This window comes from Tachyglossus aculeatus, chromosome 16, assembly GCF_015852505.1.
Source record: "Tachyglossus aculeatus isolate mTacAcu1 chromosome 16, mTacAcu1.pri, whole genome shotgun sequence".
NCBI classification, from domain to species: Eukaryota; Metazoa; Chordata; class Mammalia; order Monotremata; family Tachyglossidae; genus Tachyglossus; species Tachyglossus aculeatus.
This window is the reverse complement of record NC_052081.1, coordinates 17952863-17971012: the sequence shown is the minus strand read 5'-3', so window position 1 is coordinate 17971012 and position 18150 is coordinate 17952863. Positions and strand designations below refer to the sequence as shown.

Sequence of the window (18150 nt, the reverse complement as noted above, 5' to 3'; positions counted from 1 at the left end):
CACAGTCAACGGGGGAGGAAGGACAGAAGCAGCATGGCTTAGATGGGCGTGGGAGCCCGAGGTCGTGGGTTCTAATCCCGGCCCCGCCACTTGTCAGCTGTGTGACTTCGGGCAGGTCAGCTCAACTTCTCTGTGCCTCAGTTACCTCAACTGTAAAATGGGGATTAAGACTGTGAGCCCTGCACGGGACAACCTGATAACCTTGAAGCAGCATGGCTGAGTGGAAAGAGCGCGGGCTTGGGAGTCAGAGGTCACGAGTTCGAATCCTGCCTCCCCCACGTCTGCTGTGTGACCTTGGGCAAGTCACTTCACTTCTCTGTGCCTCAGTTCCCTCACCTGTAAAATGGGGATTAAGACTACGAGCCCCACATGGGACAACCTCATCTCCTTGTGTTCCCCCCAGCGCTTAGAACAGTGCTTTGCACATAGTAAGCGCTTAACAAATACCACCATTATTATTATTATTGTATCTATCCCAGTGCTTAGAACAGTGTTTGGCTTGTAGTGAGCGTTTAACAAATACCCTAATTATTATTATTATTATTGTTAACTTATGAGGAGGCCGACTTCACTGAGGGAAACCCCCGAGGGTCAGCAGTCTCCCATCATCATCATCATCAATCGTATTTATTGAGCGCTTACTATGTGTAGAGCACTGTACTAAGCGCTTGGGAAGTCCAAATTGGCAACATATAGAGACAGTCCCTACCCAACGGTGGGCTCACAGTCTAAAAGGGGGAGACGGAGAACAAAACCAAACGTACTAACAAAATAAAATAAATAGGATAGATATGTACAAGTAAAATAAATAAATAAATAGAGTAACAGGTGCTGTGGGGAAGGGAAGGAGGTAAGATGGGGGGATGGAGAGGGGGACGAGGGGAGAGGAAGGAAGGGGCTCAGTCTGGGAAGGCCTCCTGGAGGAGGTGAGCTCTCAGCAGGGCCTTGAAGGGAGGAAGAGAGCTAGCTAGCTCCATGACCACAAGCTCTCCATTTTGGCAGCTCCACAAAGGGGATCGTCCCCTCCGAGAATGGCAGCTCCCAGAGAAAGGCCAAAAGCATGGAAACGTCCACCCTCCAAGTCTTCCCACCGGCAGGAAAGGCACCGGTTATGAGCCCCGTGTACCTTGGCGGTGACCGGCGACGGCCCCGGGACCCTTTCCCAGCAGACTGGGTGGCTCTCGACCCGGCATTTGCATCTCGCTTCTTCACGCTAAGCCCAGGAAGACCCAAAGCTCCTAGGAGCTCAGCCTGTACCTACAGCCAGTGGGGTCATTCCTGGCTTTTCTTCCCGGCCCGTAGCCGGGGTGGGAAGCTTTCTGGAAGCACCGCATCACCGCCTTCCAGTTCATCTGCTTCTCCTTATTCCCTGCACCCCTTCCGGCATCAGGGGCTGGCTGCGTAAAGACCGCGACGGGGCTTTTAATGCGGATTTATCTCCCGTTTTAATCAATCAGCGGCACTGACTGGGCACTTACTGCATGCAGAGCACTGTACGAGTGCTTGGGACAGTACTTTTTTTTAAAAAGTTTGTTCGGTGCTATGCGTCAAGCGTGGGGGTACGTACACGATAGGTGGGATGCAGTTCACGCCCCACACGGGGATTACGGTCTTCATCCCCATTTTACAGATGAGGTGCCCGAGGGCCGGAGCAGCGAGGCGACTGTCCGTGGCCACCGGCCTCCAGACGCAGGGTTTGGGCTTCTGCTAAGCCCCCGTTGACCGCTGCAAAGCCCGGCTTGCAAAACCTTGGCGGGTCGGCTAAGGAGGACTTTATTCATCGCTCTGGTCGGCAGAAAGGCAGAACGGGCCCGTCTGGCATCGTCGGTCAGTCTTTATTGAGCGCTTACCGGGTGCAGAGCACTGTGCTGAGCGCTTAGGAGAGTACAATGTGACAACGTACCAGACGGGGAGACAGACGTGAATGGAAATCAATTACAGATATATACACCGAAGTGCTGCGGGGCTGGGAGAGGAGATGAACAAAAGCATCGTTGAACCGTGAACCGAGGGACGGGCTAGAAGGGGCCAGACCGGCGGACGCGGCAGGGATTGTCCAGCTGGACAAGCAGCGTGGCTCGATGGAAAAAGCCCGGGCTTTGGAGTCAGAAGTCATGGGTTCAAATCCCGGCTCCACCAACTGTCAGCTGTGTGACTTTGGGCAAGTCACTTCACTGGGCCTCAGTTCCCTCATCTGTAAAATGGGGATGAAGACCCACCGTGGGACAACCTGATCACCTTGTAACCTCCCCAGCGCTTAGAACAGTGCTTTGCATAGTGAGCGCTTAATAAATACCATTAAAAAAAAAACCTCGGCCTTCTGCCTGGCGTCCGGGACACCCACACGGTGTGAGGACCTCGACCTGGTGATAATACAGTTGTATCTGAGCTTGGGTCAGGGAAATCAAAATAAAAGAGGTTGAATTTTTCTATCGGGGACTGTTTTGTCATTCCCGGAACCGCGGCTACGGAAATCAATCAATCGATCAATCGTATTTATTGAGCGCTTACTGTGCGCAGAGCACTGTACTAAGCGCTAGGGAAGTACAAGTTGGCAACGAAGGAAATCCAAAGAACTCCTCGCTGTCGATAACCTGCCCGCTCCCTGGCCCGAGCAGCAGGGCTGGAGGAGGCGGGGGGCTCAGCGGCGCTTGACAGTGACTCACCCAAGGTCACACGGCAGACGTGCGGCGGAGCCGGGATTCAAAGCCTGGTCCTTGGACTTCCTCATCTGTAATACGGGGATGAAGACTGTGAGCCCCCCATGGGACAAACTCGTTGCCTTGTGACCTCCCCAGCGCTTAGAACAGTGCTTTGCACATAGTAAGCGCTTAATAAATGCCATCATTATTATTATTATGATTATTAATAAATACGATTGAATGAATGAATGAATGACCATATTTGTCAAACGCTTACTATGTGCCATGCACTGTTCTGAGCGCTGGGGTGGATACAAGGTTGTCCCACGTGGGGCTCACAGTCTTCATCTCTATATGTCGCCAACTTGTACTTCCCAAGCGCTTAGTACAGTGCTCTGCACACAGTAAGCGCTCAATAAATACGATTGATTGATTCCAGGCCGAGGCTCTTTCCATCAGGCCGCGCTTAACGCACGAAAAGTCCAGTTTCTCCTCTTTCTCAAAGGGCCAATTTTTCTCCAAATACACTCCCCACCCACAGATGCTCAACTTCCACCGGAGCGGTTTACAGGCACCGCTTTAGTTCCAGTTCTAGTTCAAAAATAATGACTTTAAGACATCATTTATGGAGGGAACTGTATTGTCCAAGTTAGTTGGTATATTTCCTGTTACGGATAAAAACGAGAACACACCCGCATCCCCTCAGATCCCCAAAGGAACACGACTTTCAAAGCCCACAAACCCCTAATTTTTCATCTTCAGGCATCAAGCACCAATACCATGATTTTCCAGGCAGACGAGGAGTCAGGGCTAATGCTAATAAAGTAATAATAATAATAATGATGGCATTTATTAAGCGCTATGTGCAAAGCCCTGTTCTAAGCTACTGCACATAGTTTCACTCCCAACATGAATTCAAACTCAAACTATCTAAACTCAATCGCCAGCCCAATGAGCAGCACATTTTAATTAGGCAACGAGTGGCCCTAATACAACATTACGCACGATCTGCTCGTTTGAGGAACGGATCAAATCTAGACCCAAGCTGAACCGTGACCTGCGGTGTGTACGTGAGCCGCAGAATATGCAAGTACTATAATCAAACTTCCGATTTAAATGGCTTTCAGATTCCATCTGAGGTAAACGGAAATGGAATTTTGAAAACGGAAGGACAATCAATCAATCAATCGTATTTATTGAGCGCTTACTGTGTGCAGAGCACTGTACTAAGCGCTTGGGAAGTACAAGTTGGCCACGTATAGAGACGGTCCCTACCCAACAGTGGGCTCACAGTCTAAAAGGGGGAGACGGAGAACAAAACCAAACATACTAACAAAATAAAATAAATAGTGATCAATTTCTTGGGATTATTACATAGCCACCCATTTTAGTTTCAGCAGTGTAACTGGTCTTAATCCACTACTTTAGCTACTCAGTGCTTATTTGGATTTGCACTCATTTTAAAACCTGACACCCACATAATCCCAGTTTTTAATATATAAACCCCATCAGCTAACTCATCTGAAATTATGGTTTATGAGTACTTGTTTCCACCTATTATTCCTTACTAAATGTCACCATAGTCATTCATTCATTCATTCGATCGTATTTATCGAGCGCTTACTGTGTGCAGAGCACTGTACTAAGCGCTTGGGAAGTACAAGTTGGCAACATACAGAGACGGTCCCTACCCAACAGTGGGCTCACAGTCTAGAAGAGATTTCTCTAAATATACGCTCCATTTTCTTTTCAAGTTTAGGAGTAGAAGCTCCTTCCTAATATCTGGAAAATTGAACTGGAAGTACACGCCAGACCCAGAATTTCAGAGTTAAATATGCTGACTCAGATTAGCCAGTGAAAAGGCAGATGTGGAATTTACTCATATAATTTCCCCATCTTTGCATAATTTTCCTAAGATCAAAACAAAGGTGGGAGTATTGTGTGGGTCACAGAAGAATTAAGTCATTCAATAAGGGGAAGAAGAAAAACGAGGGGGAAGAAAACCTCATAATTGTGATATTTGTTAAGTGCTTACTATGTGCCCACTCTACTAAGCACTGGGACAGAGTTAAAATAATCAACTCTGCTTCCTAGTGAAAAAGGAAGAAAGGAGAGAGAGGGAAGAGGCAGGAAAGAGGGTACGAAAAACACTCTTTCATTTCCTCCTCAAAAATCAGGATGGGGCAAATGACGTAAGGAAATGTGATATTTTGTTTCACGCGTTCCACTTCCTTTTAAGCTCCGCTATGTGATTTCTTCCCAAACTTTATTCAGTTATAATGGTAGAGGCAATCAGGAAAAGATGACTGCAAGCCAAGTGGAAAACACAGTTGGAATTTATAAGGGAATATCTGAAGCCAAAAATTGATGCCTCATTTTTTTTCTCGTGACTTTGCCGCTCCCCCCCCCCCCGCCCCCCGCATTTAAAATATCAGCCCGTTATCCGTATTTCTTCCAAGAAAATTTTTATGGCACTTATTATTTGACAGGTGACTTCTTCTAGCATTCTACACGAACTTTAACCTGATAAGCCAACAGTTTCTTCAGGCTGGGATTTTTAATTTTTCATGAACACGTTCCTTTTAATAAAGAACTTGGCATCGGTTATAACTTATGCATTAAAATGAACACGACCTCAAAACGTTAAATTTTAGAACCACAATCTAAGCCGTTAATTGTGACCAGACCAAAGTTTGTAAAATGGGAAACTGTAACAATCCGACTTGTTCTGTTGGTAGCTTCGGACGAGACGAGAAGTCCATAATGTTTTATATGCGGATTAAGTTCCAAAACGCTAAACACAAATTTGACATTCAGATAAGTATTTATCTGATAGAGCACCACGCCAGAATTTTCACCGTATAGGAACACTTTACAAACACGATGCCTATAGGATGCTTTCAACGTCACGTTAATCTTTAGTTTGAATATAAAAAGGTAATCATTTACAGTATCAGAAAGTAATTTTTAAAAAGATTTTGCTGCCTAAGATCACTTGTGGGTCACAAAATGAGTTCATTAAAAATAAATCCCTGCAACATCCCTCGTAACTAAAGGAGTCATTTCTACCTTTTCAATATGCGAGTCTAGTAAAAAATTACCTCCTTGTTCATTTTAAAAAGAGGTCTCTGCTATTCTTCCACGTGAAGATTCAAGAAGTTATCCCTCGGAAATTAACTTCTAAGTTGCGATTACCAACAGTTTCCTGGAAAAAAAAAAAACCCAAACTCCAGCATTTGTTTACCAGAAGTATGTGCGTCCCAAACTAGTCTCATTTCCATCCAGCTTTAATACTAGTTTAACAACAAAAACAGATATTAAACAGTGTTTAAATATTAAACAATAAAATGATTCCTTCAATACTAAATCAGCCTCAAGGTACGGGGAAACGGTTATGCCATCGAGTCGTACTGTACTCTCCCAAGCGCTTAGTACAGTGCTTTGCACGCGGTAAGCGCTCAATAAATATGACCGAATTGAAGGTGACGCTGAACGCCTCGGCCAGCCTCGACAAAGACGGGAATTGGGGGCGAAAAGAAATTAACAAGGAAAAGAGAAATACAATTCTCGAATACGGTGTCCAGTTTTTGGGATCGCTTCTCCCGATGACAAAATTCAGCAGAGGGAACTCTGAAAAATGGAACGCGGGCACTGGACTTCCCAGGCAAAGGTGAATTAATTCATATTTCTCTTTAAACGCTTCTTCATTCACTAAAATTCTGAAACCAACGTCCACGCTCCAAGGGCGTGATTACAAGAAGAACTTATCGGGGTAATTCAACTACCCGAAATACACTTTGGTCTTGATTATCCAGACGCTTCACATCCCAAATGTTTTTCTGCCGTCTGAATCATCTGGCTGTGAAGAAGGCGCCAAGACAAAACGGTAAATATTGACTGTCGTTACGCTGAGGATGCACTGGCTAAAAAGACGACTGAAGGGACGGAGACAGGATAAACGGAGGTGCTAATGTACGGAGTTAATTCTGTTGGGCTTAATTCCCGCACCGGGCTGAAAATAAAAACTCCGAGAGACCCAGGTGTGCTGGGTCTTGGCTAAGCCCACAAAAATATCATCATTTTCATTTTTTCTAATGCTTCTTACGCACACTGGAGAAACCTGTGCTTAAATATACACGGTGCACAATTGGAGGCACATTTCTGCGTGAGTGGTGCTAAAATTTTCGCTGCGCAACGGATGCATTTAAATTCGTGGAGCAAAAAGGTTGTGTTACACCGACTCAAAATCTTTAAGGGAAAAAGCTGCCGGTGGCCACTCGAAGCAGTTTTTGTAAACACGGCCACATTAGCTATTTTTCACCGTTTCCCACCCACACAACTCGGCCCATACCCTTCCCCTTTAAATGTTTAAGTTTCCACAGCCACGGAAATACCGCCTTTGGCCTGCCTTATCATAGGCTTTTAAACCTCCAGCTTGAATGATTTCTTTCCAAGCAACGCGCATTTATCATGGCGAAATTATAAATCATCCGTAATTATTCCTCAAGATTAAGAAAATATATCTATACTGGGAAATTCTGGGTTATGTAAAAAATACTGAGGTACTTGGGGAAGAAGGAGAAAAAAAAAATCAACCCAAGCTTCTTAAATACAAGAAATTTCTCAAAACACATAAGAATCATCTTTGAAAATGCAATTCCAAAGTTTCTGTGACTACAATGTTGATGGCATCGTTTTCATTCCCCCAACTTTGGTGAGGATGCTTGTAATTTAAAAATAAAATCAAACGGAATCGTAAGCCTACCCTAGACTGGTATTTCAAAGAGGAGCACGTATGGATGAAAATCCTAAATAAGAAAAAGTCATTCTAGCTCCAGAAAGATAACTGGGGAACTTAAAGAAAGAAAGACCTAGCAATATTTTATAAAGAAGAGATTACAAATTGATGCGGAATCAAAACAAAATTCATGCAGAATTATGTCTAACGTGTAAGTTAAAATCTGAGAAAATGCGCTTATGCCCCAGAATGCAAATGGATACGATTTATATCCATTTCAGACCAGGAAAAGTGAACGAAAAAACAAAAATAGCAGGGCTCTTGGCCTTAGTTCTGATCATATTCTTGATTAAGCAAATGTATTCTCTGTTGCCTGGGAGAAGTTTACTTGATGTCAATAGTGCGGAAAATCCAAGAAGTTGAGGAGCACCGATTAAACCAATATTTTTAAAAACAAGGGATTGAAAATACCTGCACCCTTTCTGAGAAAAATTATGGTTAACTGATGCAGTGTCTCTATGGCTGGCACACTCTGATGTCCTTTCCCTCCCCTGCAATCACTGGGCTTCACAAAATAAAATGTTTTCTCAACCTCTTCAGCTTGAATCTACACGCTGGTAAATTCTTCGATGGGAAAGGCACCATATCTAATAATACAAAAATTTAAATCGCCAAAAGTCCCCAGAAAAACGGATATTAATTCAATTTTGTCATACGTGAAGATGGTTTCATAAACCGAATATTTTCATCTGCGTTGGCTCTGATCTTTCGTCACCTTTTAAAGCAAAACCAGAAAATAGAGAACTTTTACAGGTTGACATTTTCAAGTCATTCAAAACAGCCGCTTCACTCTGCTTTGCAAGTCCTTGAGACTAAAATTTAATTTCATTCACAACATAGTATTTTCATAAGTGAAACAATGGAGCGAAGAAAACCAGAAAAATCAGAAGCAAAGTGGCTTAGAAGGCCTCGTAACATCTATATATACACACATTTGTATCCTGCATTTGTAGTCTAATAGAGAAAAAAAAAATTTTTTTCCAAGGTGTGGCTAACTTAACCAATTCGGGGGGGGAGGGGGGAACTGCTATCAAAATATACAATTTCCATTGCAGACTAAGAAGGCTAATATTATTTAAAAAAATAGTTGTAAGCAAAATCTTTGCTTATGACGACGACAGGGGTGAGCTTGCCAAAGCTCGAAGCATCAAACGAGGTCTTAGAAAAAAGATTAATTGTGACCTTCTTCATTCACAAAGTTCTTGACGAATGCGTAAATCAAGAGCGCTCGTCTCCCGACTGGAGCACTTCCATTCTTCTTCATTCTTCCAGGTAACAAAACGGCAGCCATTTCAGAATCTCAAATGGGATTTATGCTTTACCATGTACCTACAGAATAATCGGGAAAAAAAAATCACATCAGTCGAACAAGCGTCACATTTCCGTCTAGAAATGTGACACAGAAGAGCACCGGTCCATAAAATACGACCCGCCCGCGATCTTCCAGAGTCGAGGATGGACACGGCAGTCGGGAGTCTAGAGCTATCGTACTCCTGACATAGTTTCTAGGGTTACAGCTGAGGGTGGGGAGGTCTCGGTGGCTGGCCTACATACGGGTGAACCTAAACGCCGCCAAGGATGGTTTGACGTTGGGTCAAAATGGGTACAAAACACATCAGCCCCCCTCAGTCTCGGCCGATCCATTAAGGGTAGACATTCTGCCTGGCTGGGATCTTCCCGCCAATTACGGAGTGGCCCGTGAACCCTACACAACCTTAAATACCTTCTTCTCATCACCCCACCGCGTCCCCCGGCCGACCCGGACTCCCATATACACTGGCCTCGGATATGAGAAAGGAGGCATTCGATCATTCATTTAATTGGACTCATTGAGAGCTATGTGCAGAGCACTAAACACTTGGGAGAGTACCATATAATAATAATAATAATAATGGTATTTGTTAAGCGCTTACTGTGTGCAAAGCACCGTTCTAAGCGCTGGGGAGGCTACAAGGTGATCAGGTTGTCCCATGGGGGGCTCACAGTTTGAGCCCCCATTTTACAGATGAGGGAACTGAGGCACAGAGAAGTGAAGTGATTTGCTCAAAGTCACACACCTAACTGTTGGTGGAGCGGGATTTGAACCCATGACCTCTGACTCCAAAGCCCGTGCTCTTTCCACTGAGCCACGCTGCTTCTCCACCAAGAAGCGGACACATCCCCCGCCCGCGATGAGCTTACAGTGTAGTCGAAACGGCAGCCGTAGCCGAACAACTGTCACCACGGCACGTGGCCTCCCCACTATCTTTGATCTCTCTCAGAATCCCTCAGAATGTGTGGCCAGGACTTGCCCCGGGGGGAAGAAAGGCCTCTGGTACGCAGTCAAAGCCGCTGGCACCAGATCCAGCCGTCAGCTGTACCACCTGGGCCTTAGCTTCTCTGAGCCTCAGTCACCTCATCTGTAAAATGGGGATTAAGACTGGGAGCCTCAGGTGGAACACGGACTAGGTCCGACCTGACTGCCTGACATCTAAGAGAAGCAGCGTGGCTCGGTGGAATGAGCCTGGGCTTTGGAGTCAGAGGTCATGGGTTCAAATCCAGGCGCCGCCAATCGTCAGCTGTGTGGCCTTGGGCAAGTCACTTCACTTCTCTGGGCCTCAGTTACCTTATCTGTAAAATGGGGACTGAACGTGAGCTCCCGTGGGACAACCTGATCACTTTGTAACCTCCCCAGCCCTTAGAACAGTGCTTTGCACATAGTAAGCACTTAATAAATGCCATCATCATCATCATCATCTACACCTCAGCACTTTACAACAGTGCCTGGCACACGGTAAGCGCTGGACAAATATCACAGGAAAAAAAATCTGATTGTACGCGGTGGTATTTCGGCCGCCACACTTCCATCTGGGATTGGGGTCTCGCCATCCAAGTGTGCATCAGAGGCCCAGGCCGGTGAGGAATCCCTCGCTATCATTCCCGAGTCATTAAGGAATCACCTGACCCCCAGTCCTTGGGATCATTCGGGGGAGTTGTTGGATCACCTTCCATTCCGCCTCCCCGTACCTTCAAAACATTTTCTAAGATAACAATTACCTGTCCAATGTTTCCCAAAAACGCAAGAACACGGGCCTGTCCAAATGTCGTTTGTGGTAGCTCAGTTCTAATACTGTTACGTCCCATTTCTGTACGTTTGGATCGAGACGCACTTCATCGTATTTGAGGTGAAACGCTTTAACTTTAGGGGGAAAACAATAAAAGACACATTTTGCAGGATTTGCGATTAATTTCTCCACGAAAAACAAAACTGCTCAAAGATGAAATACAGAGTGAAACAGACCGAACCGAAAATAACAGTGTTAGTGAAATGGTTTATGCAACAATTCTACAGAAAGGCTACTTTTCTTTGCCAAAGCTGACAATAAGAACAACAGTAACATCTTGATTTGAAGCAAGCTTTTATAGTAGGAAGCTTTTAGACTGTGAGCCAACTGTTGGGTAGGGACTGTCTCTATATGTTGCCAACTTGTACTTCCCAAGCGCTTAATACAGTGCTGTGCACACAGTAAGCGCTCAATAAATACGATTGATGATGATGATAAGAAGTACTACCATCAATAGCATTTGTTGAAGTAGGCGAGTGGGAGATTACAATAAAGACAGACGACGAAATCTCTGCCTTTAAAGTGCTTATAACCTAACAGGGGAGACATGCCCCCAAAATCTACAGACAGGAGGAAAAAAAATCGGTATACACAAAAGTGTTCCATATTTGAGAAGCTGTGACCTGGGAAACGAAAAATCAATCAGGGAAGGTGAGATTTCAGAAGGGGCTTGAAGGTAGGGAGTATTGAGCTGTGTCAGATTTGAACAGGAAGGGAATTCCAGGCTGGGGCGGGGTGAGCCACGGACTAGAAGGGAAGAGTCGGTTAAAAGGCCGGGGTTAAATGGGTGGGCTTGGAAGGAACTGAGAGTACGATCCGGAGGGGAGGAGAAGAGAGGACAAGTAAAGAAGGAGGGGGCAGAAGGTGTGTCAGAGTTACTGGTCAGTTGATTTCTGGGCGATAAGGAGAACGGTAAAACCATTAACGGTTTTGCGGGCTCGGAGACACGTGTGCGGAATGACATTTAGAAAGACAGTTCGAGCCGCAGAGTTAAGTACAGGCTGGAAAGGGGCAGGGGCTGGAGGCGGGGACACCTGTAAGGGGGCTAACGCAGTAACGGTCTAGGCTAACGGTACGGCAAGCTCCTGGACCAGGGTGGTGGCCGCTGGGATGGGGCGGATCTGGAAAATGTAGGGGAACGACTGACAGGAATCGGTGTCAGACTGAAAGCGAGGAGTTGAGGATAATACACCAAGGTTGTTGGCCGGCTTCAGAGACCAAGAAGATGGGGATACTTATCAAGTGTGATGGGAGAGTTACGTGCCATCCGTATTTAAGATACTTCAAGGTTTAAAATTAAATGTTTTATACCTTAAAATGTGTTTTACTTGGTATCCGCTAAGTGCGTGACAGTACTAGTAACTGCACGGCTAATACTAAAACCGACCTAAGGCGAAGGTCTCCTTCCTGGTTAAAAAGTAAGGTTGGACTCCACATAAATGCCGTCTCCTCTCTCCAACTTCGGAAGCCGCGATTCCCTTATAGATCGCCTAGCGAATGAATAAACTCTTGCAGCAGAGAGGGCGAGCAACCCAATGAACATCAGGGCTGCTGATCTTTCTCCCCAGTCCGGGTGTTGAGCTTCATAAACTATTTCTACAGGTGGTACTTGCCTTGATCTTTGATCTCTATTTATTTATTTATTTATTTTATTTGTACACATCTATTCTATTTATTTTATTTTGTTGGTATGTTTGGTTTTGTTCTCTGTCTCCCCCTTTTAGACTGTGAGCCCACTGTTGGGTAGGGACTGTCTCTATATGTTGCCAATTTGTACTTCCCAAGCGCTTAGTACAGTGCTCTGCACATAATAAGCGCTCAATAAATACGATTGATGATGATGATCTCATTCCCCTTCGCCCAGCAAGGACGCAAAAAGAGAACAGGGGATAAGAGAGGAAGCCTAGCTGGAGCACGGGGGAAGTGGGGATGAAATAGAAGTAGGGGCGAAAAAAGAAAGGGAGGAAGGAGACAGAGACACAGGGAGAGAGAGCGTACGCGTGTGCCTGGGCACGATCGATTGATCAATCGTATCTACTGAGCGTTTACCGTGTGCAGAGCCCTGTACTAGGCGCTTGGGAGAGAACAATATAGCAATATAACAGACACATTCATTCCCTGCCCACAACAGAGCTTACGGTCTAGAGGGGGAGGCAGACAGCAATATAAATAAATTACGGATATGTGCATAAGTGTTGTGGGACTGGGAGGGGAGATAATAATAATAATGATGGCATTTATTAAGCGCTTACTATATGCAGAGCACTGTTCTAAGCGCTGAGACAGAAATGCAGGAATATTCATTTGCTGAAACAAAAGGCATCACTAGCCCCTTAGGCTACAACTAAAAGCATGGACTGGCTAAGCTGAAGTTGATCAGTTTTTAGAATGGGAGGTGTTCCGGAGAAAGATCATGGCTCTGAGGCGTTGATGGTGATGACAGGAATTAGAGCTAATTAGGTGGCTATTCTACTACTTGTGATAGTACAGAAATGGTTAATAATGACCTACAACTGGTCTGATTTTCCACTTCTTAAATAACACGCTCTGACATTCGTGAGTAAACCCAGTGTGAGTTGGGTTAAGCAATTTTTTGAATCTTTCAGAAACAGATCGCACACTAAACTGAAGGCTCCTTTAGGCGACAGATCGTGTTTTAATTCAACTGTGCTCTTCAAACTCTTATGTGCTTTGCACTTAATGGTGCTCAATAATCACTATTGATTGATTAGAGTATTTGGAATGTAAATGAAACCTCTTTAACCTTCGAATGGATATTACCTTTGGCTTATTTGAAATCTCTTTCTTTGGGTAGGGGTTTCACAGCTGGTTGGATTTACACTGATTTAGTGATGCTCAATATTAGAGATTTTTGAAGGCACTTTAAAACAAAAATCTTGCTACGGAGATGGCCTTGGAATATATCTACGCCTTGCATGCTGTGAAAATTGTCTCTGTTGTGGGATTAAAAAAATACTCTTTTGAAAACACTCTTTTTTGTTATGTCAGTGCATTTTAAACAAACACGCGAGAGAGTTATATTACATTTTCAGGGAAAAGTACGAATGCCCAATGGAACATTAAGCAGAAGTCCACTCCATTTTCAGTCAACTTCAAATTTAATAAAAGCGCACTGACATGTTACGGTATGCGTGCCAATAAGTGAATAGTGATTAAAAATGGGAAAAAAAATCTGAAAATTTTGGAAGTCGTGTCCATATGGCACAGCTAAGAAAGATGCTGCTCCACATCAGCTTAAACAAACGAAACTGGAACTAGGAATTATTCAAAATGTCTACACACGGATGAATTAAATGCATTTTAAAAATCAGTAATGCGTTTGAAAATCACTCAGGGAATGGTATTTAATGAGAATCTACTATGGATAGAGCACTGTCCTAAGCACCCGGGAGAAATCAATAGAGTGCAATCCCCTATCTACAATTAATTGCAATGTCCATCTCTCCCTCTAGATTGTAAGGTCCTTGGGGGTGGGGAATGTGTCTACCAACTCCCTTGTACCATACTCTGTCAAATGCTTAAGTACGGTGCTCTCTGCACCCAGAAATCCCCCAGGAAACACCACTGATGGGTTTGATCTTATTGCTCTAAGCACCTGGGAGAATCCAATAAAAGGAGAAAGCTACATCTCTGCCTATAAAGAGTTTACAATCTAATGGGGGAGACAAGCCCCAAAGGAATGAACCAACAGGAAACACTAGGGCTCGAGTCGTAGAGTATTTTTAAAATATAGCCATTTTGCAGGACTTGGGTGACGTGGGGGAAAACGTCAGTGTTATCGGAATAGAACTAATCCCAGATTTACTTTCCTGGTATTGATTCCCGACATACTTTCAAAAATTCGACGGCAATCAGCTTCTTTGACAATATTTCCATCTACAGGAACCAAATCTCAGCTTCAGTAAACAAGACAGAAACGAGCCTGGTTACCCAGCCACTGGAGTCCAGGAACTAGACTTGACCAACAACTTTAGCTAGGGCTGGCATTTTGAGTTGATTTAAAGGTGCTTTTGCTCAGCAAGACTTCATACTCGATAATCACCGGTGCCAAGATAAAAATACGAAACCCTAGTTACGTTTTGTTTATTTTTTATAAAAGACCCAGGCTCTTCGTACATCCCTGATCTTCTTAAAATACGCTTGAGGAGCGGCTGGAACGAACGTAAAGCGTGAGAGAAGCAGTGTGACCTATAGAAGAGAGCCCGGGCCTGAGAGTCCCAGGACCTGGGTTTTAATCCCGGCTCTGCCACTTACCTGCCGTGTGACCTTGGACAAGTCACTTGACTTCCTCTGTTCCCTCATCTGCAAAACGGGGCGTCAATGCCTGTTCTCCCTCCTACTCAGAGTGTGAGCCCAATGGGGGACCTGATGCTTGGCCCACAGTAAGCGCGTGACCGAAGGCCCCGATTATTGTCCACCCTCAAGGGATTCTTGAGTCCTCTTTTGGTACGAGAGACTTGGGGAGGGGCGGGAGGGTGGTATTAGAAGCTTACTTTTTGCAAAGATATCAACAGGCGATCCATCGGGCAACAACCATGGCCAGCCCTTAAACTGCCAAGCGGGACCCTGTACAAAAACAGCCACCACACGATCCCTACACGGACAAGAGAAGGAAAACAACAAACACGGGCTCAAATCAAAGACCGTACGTTTTTAGTCACCACGAATCCCCGAGGAAGAAAAAGTTTTCTAATTATTCAAGTGACACAGCCCGCTGTCAACAGTACCGTGAGGCGGGGGACATTAGCATAATTTCTCTTTATAATGTCACCATTACAGAGCATTAAATGACTGCTATACTCACGCCGCTTCGGCACTTTTAAGTCCTTTCAGAATAAATACGTGCTAAACTATTTTTGGCAATGATCCTTCTGGCCTTCTATCTCTGTCCTTTTCTTTAATTGCAAATCAATTTCAAATTTTACCTCAAGTCAAAGTGTTACTTATTTTCAGTGAGAAGTCTTCCCATAAGCCTTTAAATAAAGTGTAATAATGCATGCTTCGCAACATTTCATTTTTTATTTCAGTGTGCTTAAATTTCTAAACCGTTGAAATCGGCATTTTAAGATCCGGCCTACGATCTCTAAGATTATCAGAGGGTACTTCTAATTTTTTGAGTCGCTGTGAAATACTGTGAAAATCAAAACGTGAACATCCTAGTCCCCATTTTTAGAGCAAGAGTCGAGTCTATCTTCTAATTAAATGACGATCTTTTTGAAAATTCCCAAGCCCTATATTGACCATGGGCAAGTAAGTCGCTAACTTCTCTGTGCCTCGGTTTCCTCAGCTGTGAAATGGGGATTCAATACCTGTTCTCCCTCCTACTTAGACCACGAGCCCCACTGTGGGACAGGGACTGTGTCCGAACTGATTAACTTGGATCCACCCCAGTGCTTTGATACACACAGTGAGCATTGAAACACAATAATACGAACGACAAGAAGAATTTTACTGTTACAAATCTTTTTTTTTCTGGTCTTTAAACAACTGTGTCTGCAGTTGTTCGCCATAATCGCTACTTCTTCTCGTTTAAGGACTTTTAGAGTACCAGATATATAGGAACTCTTGAATGCAGACGGCTGGATGAACGCTAGACCGTTGCCACATCCCCGCACGTTTCGCAGACCCATCTCGGATCGTCTGCGGCTTCGAGGCGGTGACCAAACTTCACACCCGTGGATTTTACTTGAAACCCGACTTAAGAGAGAAATGAAACGCTTCAAAACGCAGAGCGACCTACCAGTCTTGGGGCATAAGCTTCAGGGGCTGATCTACCACTCGGTAAGGAACGGTGACGCTAATGGCAGTGCCTCCTGGCTGCACCTGGTCCTTCCGTCTCTGGATTAGCGTTTCATTTTCTCGTTGGCACCCTTGCTTTTTCTTTTCATCCGAGGGGACAAACCTTCAGGGAGAATAAAAAAGCAACCCGTATTACTCAGTCACCCACGGAATTACGGAGACAGATCGTCTACCGGTTAAAAAAAAACGCAGGCTCAAAACGTTGATTCGGGTCTATTGGTTCTTAACTCGAACCGGAAGACACGTTTTTCATATTAGCCAAGGTAAAAAGGTATGGAAGTGAGCAAGACCCCTAGTCTTAGATTTCATGTAACATTTGCTTCTTATCGAGGTAGTTGACAAGATTACCCCCAGATTTTAATGTCAGTGAGTTTGCTCAACAATGCGCTTAATAAGTAATGATAGCTGTTAGACTGAGAGTGTATAAGCTATCCATCCTGGCTACTTTTACATTTAACTCATTTCTTCTACGAAGAAGGAAGTAGAAGTGATGGCAGCAGTTTACAATTCTTCATACTTCATCACTTCATCACTGTGGCAGTGGGAGGCCTGGGCGTTAGAGGACCTGGGTTCTATCTCAGCTCTATGCCACTCGGCTGCTGTGCGATCTTGAGCAAGTCATTTAACTGATCTGTGCCTCAGTTTCCTCACCTGTAAAATGGGAATGAAATGCCTGCTCCCCCTCCCCTTAGGCTGGGAGTCCCATGAGGAATAGGCTAGATCTGATTTCTATCTTGTATCTACCCTAGGACTTATTCTGATGCTTATCATACAGTGAACACTTAAAAAATACAATCACTACTATTATTATTATTACTGTTGTTATTAGTAAGCTCCACTTCCTAGAAGAAACTAATCTTTTCTCTCACCTGTGAGTTTGGGTAAGCATTGGGTTTTTTTTTGTTTTCCTTGGGATTCTTGATGTGTGTACCCAACAGAATTTTAACAAATTCATACTCTGAGACAAATTTTGCGATAGCCTATATTGTCAGAGAACCACGGCTTCAAAGCTCTATTTCGTCAATTCCCCTGCTCCACACACATTATAAATCTTACTGTCTTCTGTCAAAATTTGAACATTTTCAAAGCACTCAGGCTACAACGCCATATACTATGATGTCGGTTGAGTTTCTGGATTGTGAAATTAACACGGAAAGAATTTCTTAAAAGAAAGTATAACAGGCAGAAGAAATATTTATCATTCTATAAAAAGCATGACCGCTAAATTCTTCCATTTGACACGGAAATCTTTCAACATAGGCCTCTGTAACAACCAGAGAAGTGTTGCTTTGCCATTACGACAGCATTTAAATTGACAGGGCTTAAATAAATATTCACGGAGAACCTAATTCAGCTCCACAGTAGTAAGATGCATACATAGCTTTTACTTACACAATCACATGTACACTTGGTGGGCTGATTAAAAACTGAAGCCAAGAGACATTTAAACTCCATCAAACATAGTCAGAGTTCTGGAATCTGCAGTTAATTCCTTACGGTTTTCCTAAACAGCATTTCTCACAGGAAAGTTCAAACCCGCTATCTCTTTCTGTTTTACCCAGACAGATTTGATGAATTACAGTCCAAACACAAACAAAATGAATGCTTTTATTCATACCTTTCTCCCTCAAATCTAAAAGCTTCTAAGAGCTTTTATGAGAAGCAGCATGGCCTGGCAGATAGATTAGATAGATAGATGGATAGATAGATAGATAGATAGATAGATAGATAGATAGATAAATAGATAGATAGAGCACGGGGTTCTAATCCCGGCTCTGCCGCATGT

General features: G+C 44.2%; 1 protein-coding gene across 1 annotated transcript in view; it reads right to left on the bottom strand.

The window, feature by feature from the left end:
* Nucleotides 1–7057: 7057 nt before the first annotated feature.
* The window catches only part of CDC73 (cell division cycle 73), a 127493-nt gene continuing 116400 nt past the window's right edge, over nucleotides 7058–18150 (bottom strand). Inside the window, exons 14-17 of the mRNA XM_038758425.1 lie at nucleotides 16306–16467; nucleotides 15059–15159; nucleotides 10477–10618; nucleotides 7058–8769 (exon numbers count right to left, since the gene is read on the bottom strand). Coding sequence (XP_038614353.1) covers nucleotides 8733–8769; nucleotides 10477–10618; nucleotides 15059–15159; nucleotides 16306–16467 — 442 coding nt within the window. The 3' untranslated portion in view covers nucleotides 7058–8732. The remainder of the gene's footprint in view (nucleotides 8770–10476; nucleotides 10619–15058; nucleotides 15160–16305; nucleotides 16468–18150) is intronic.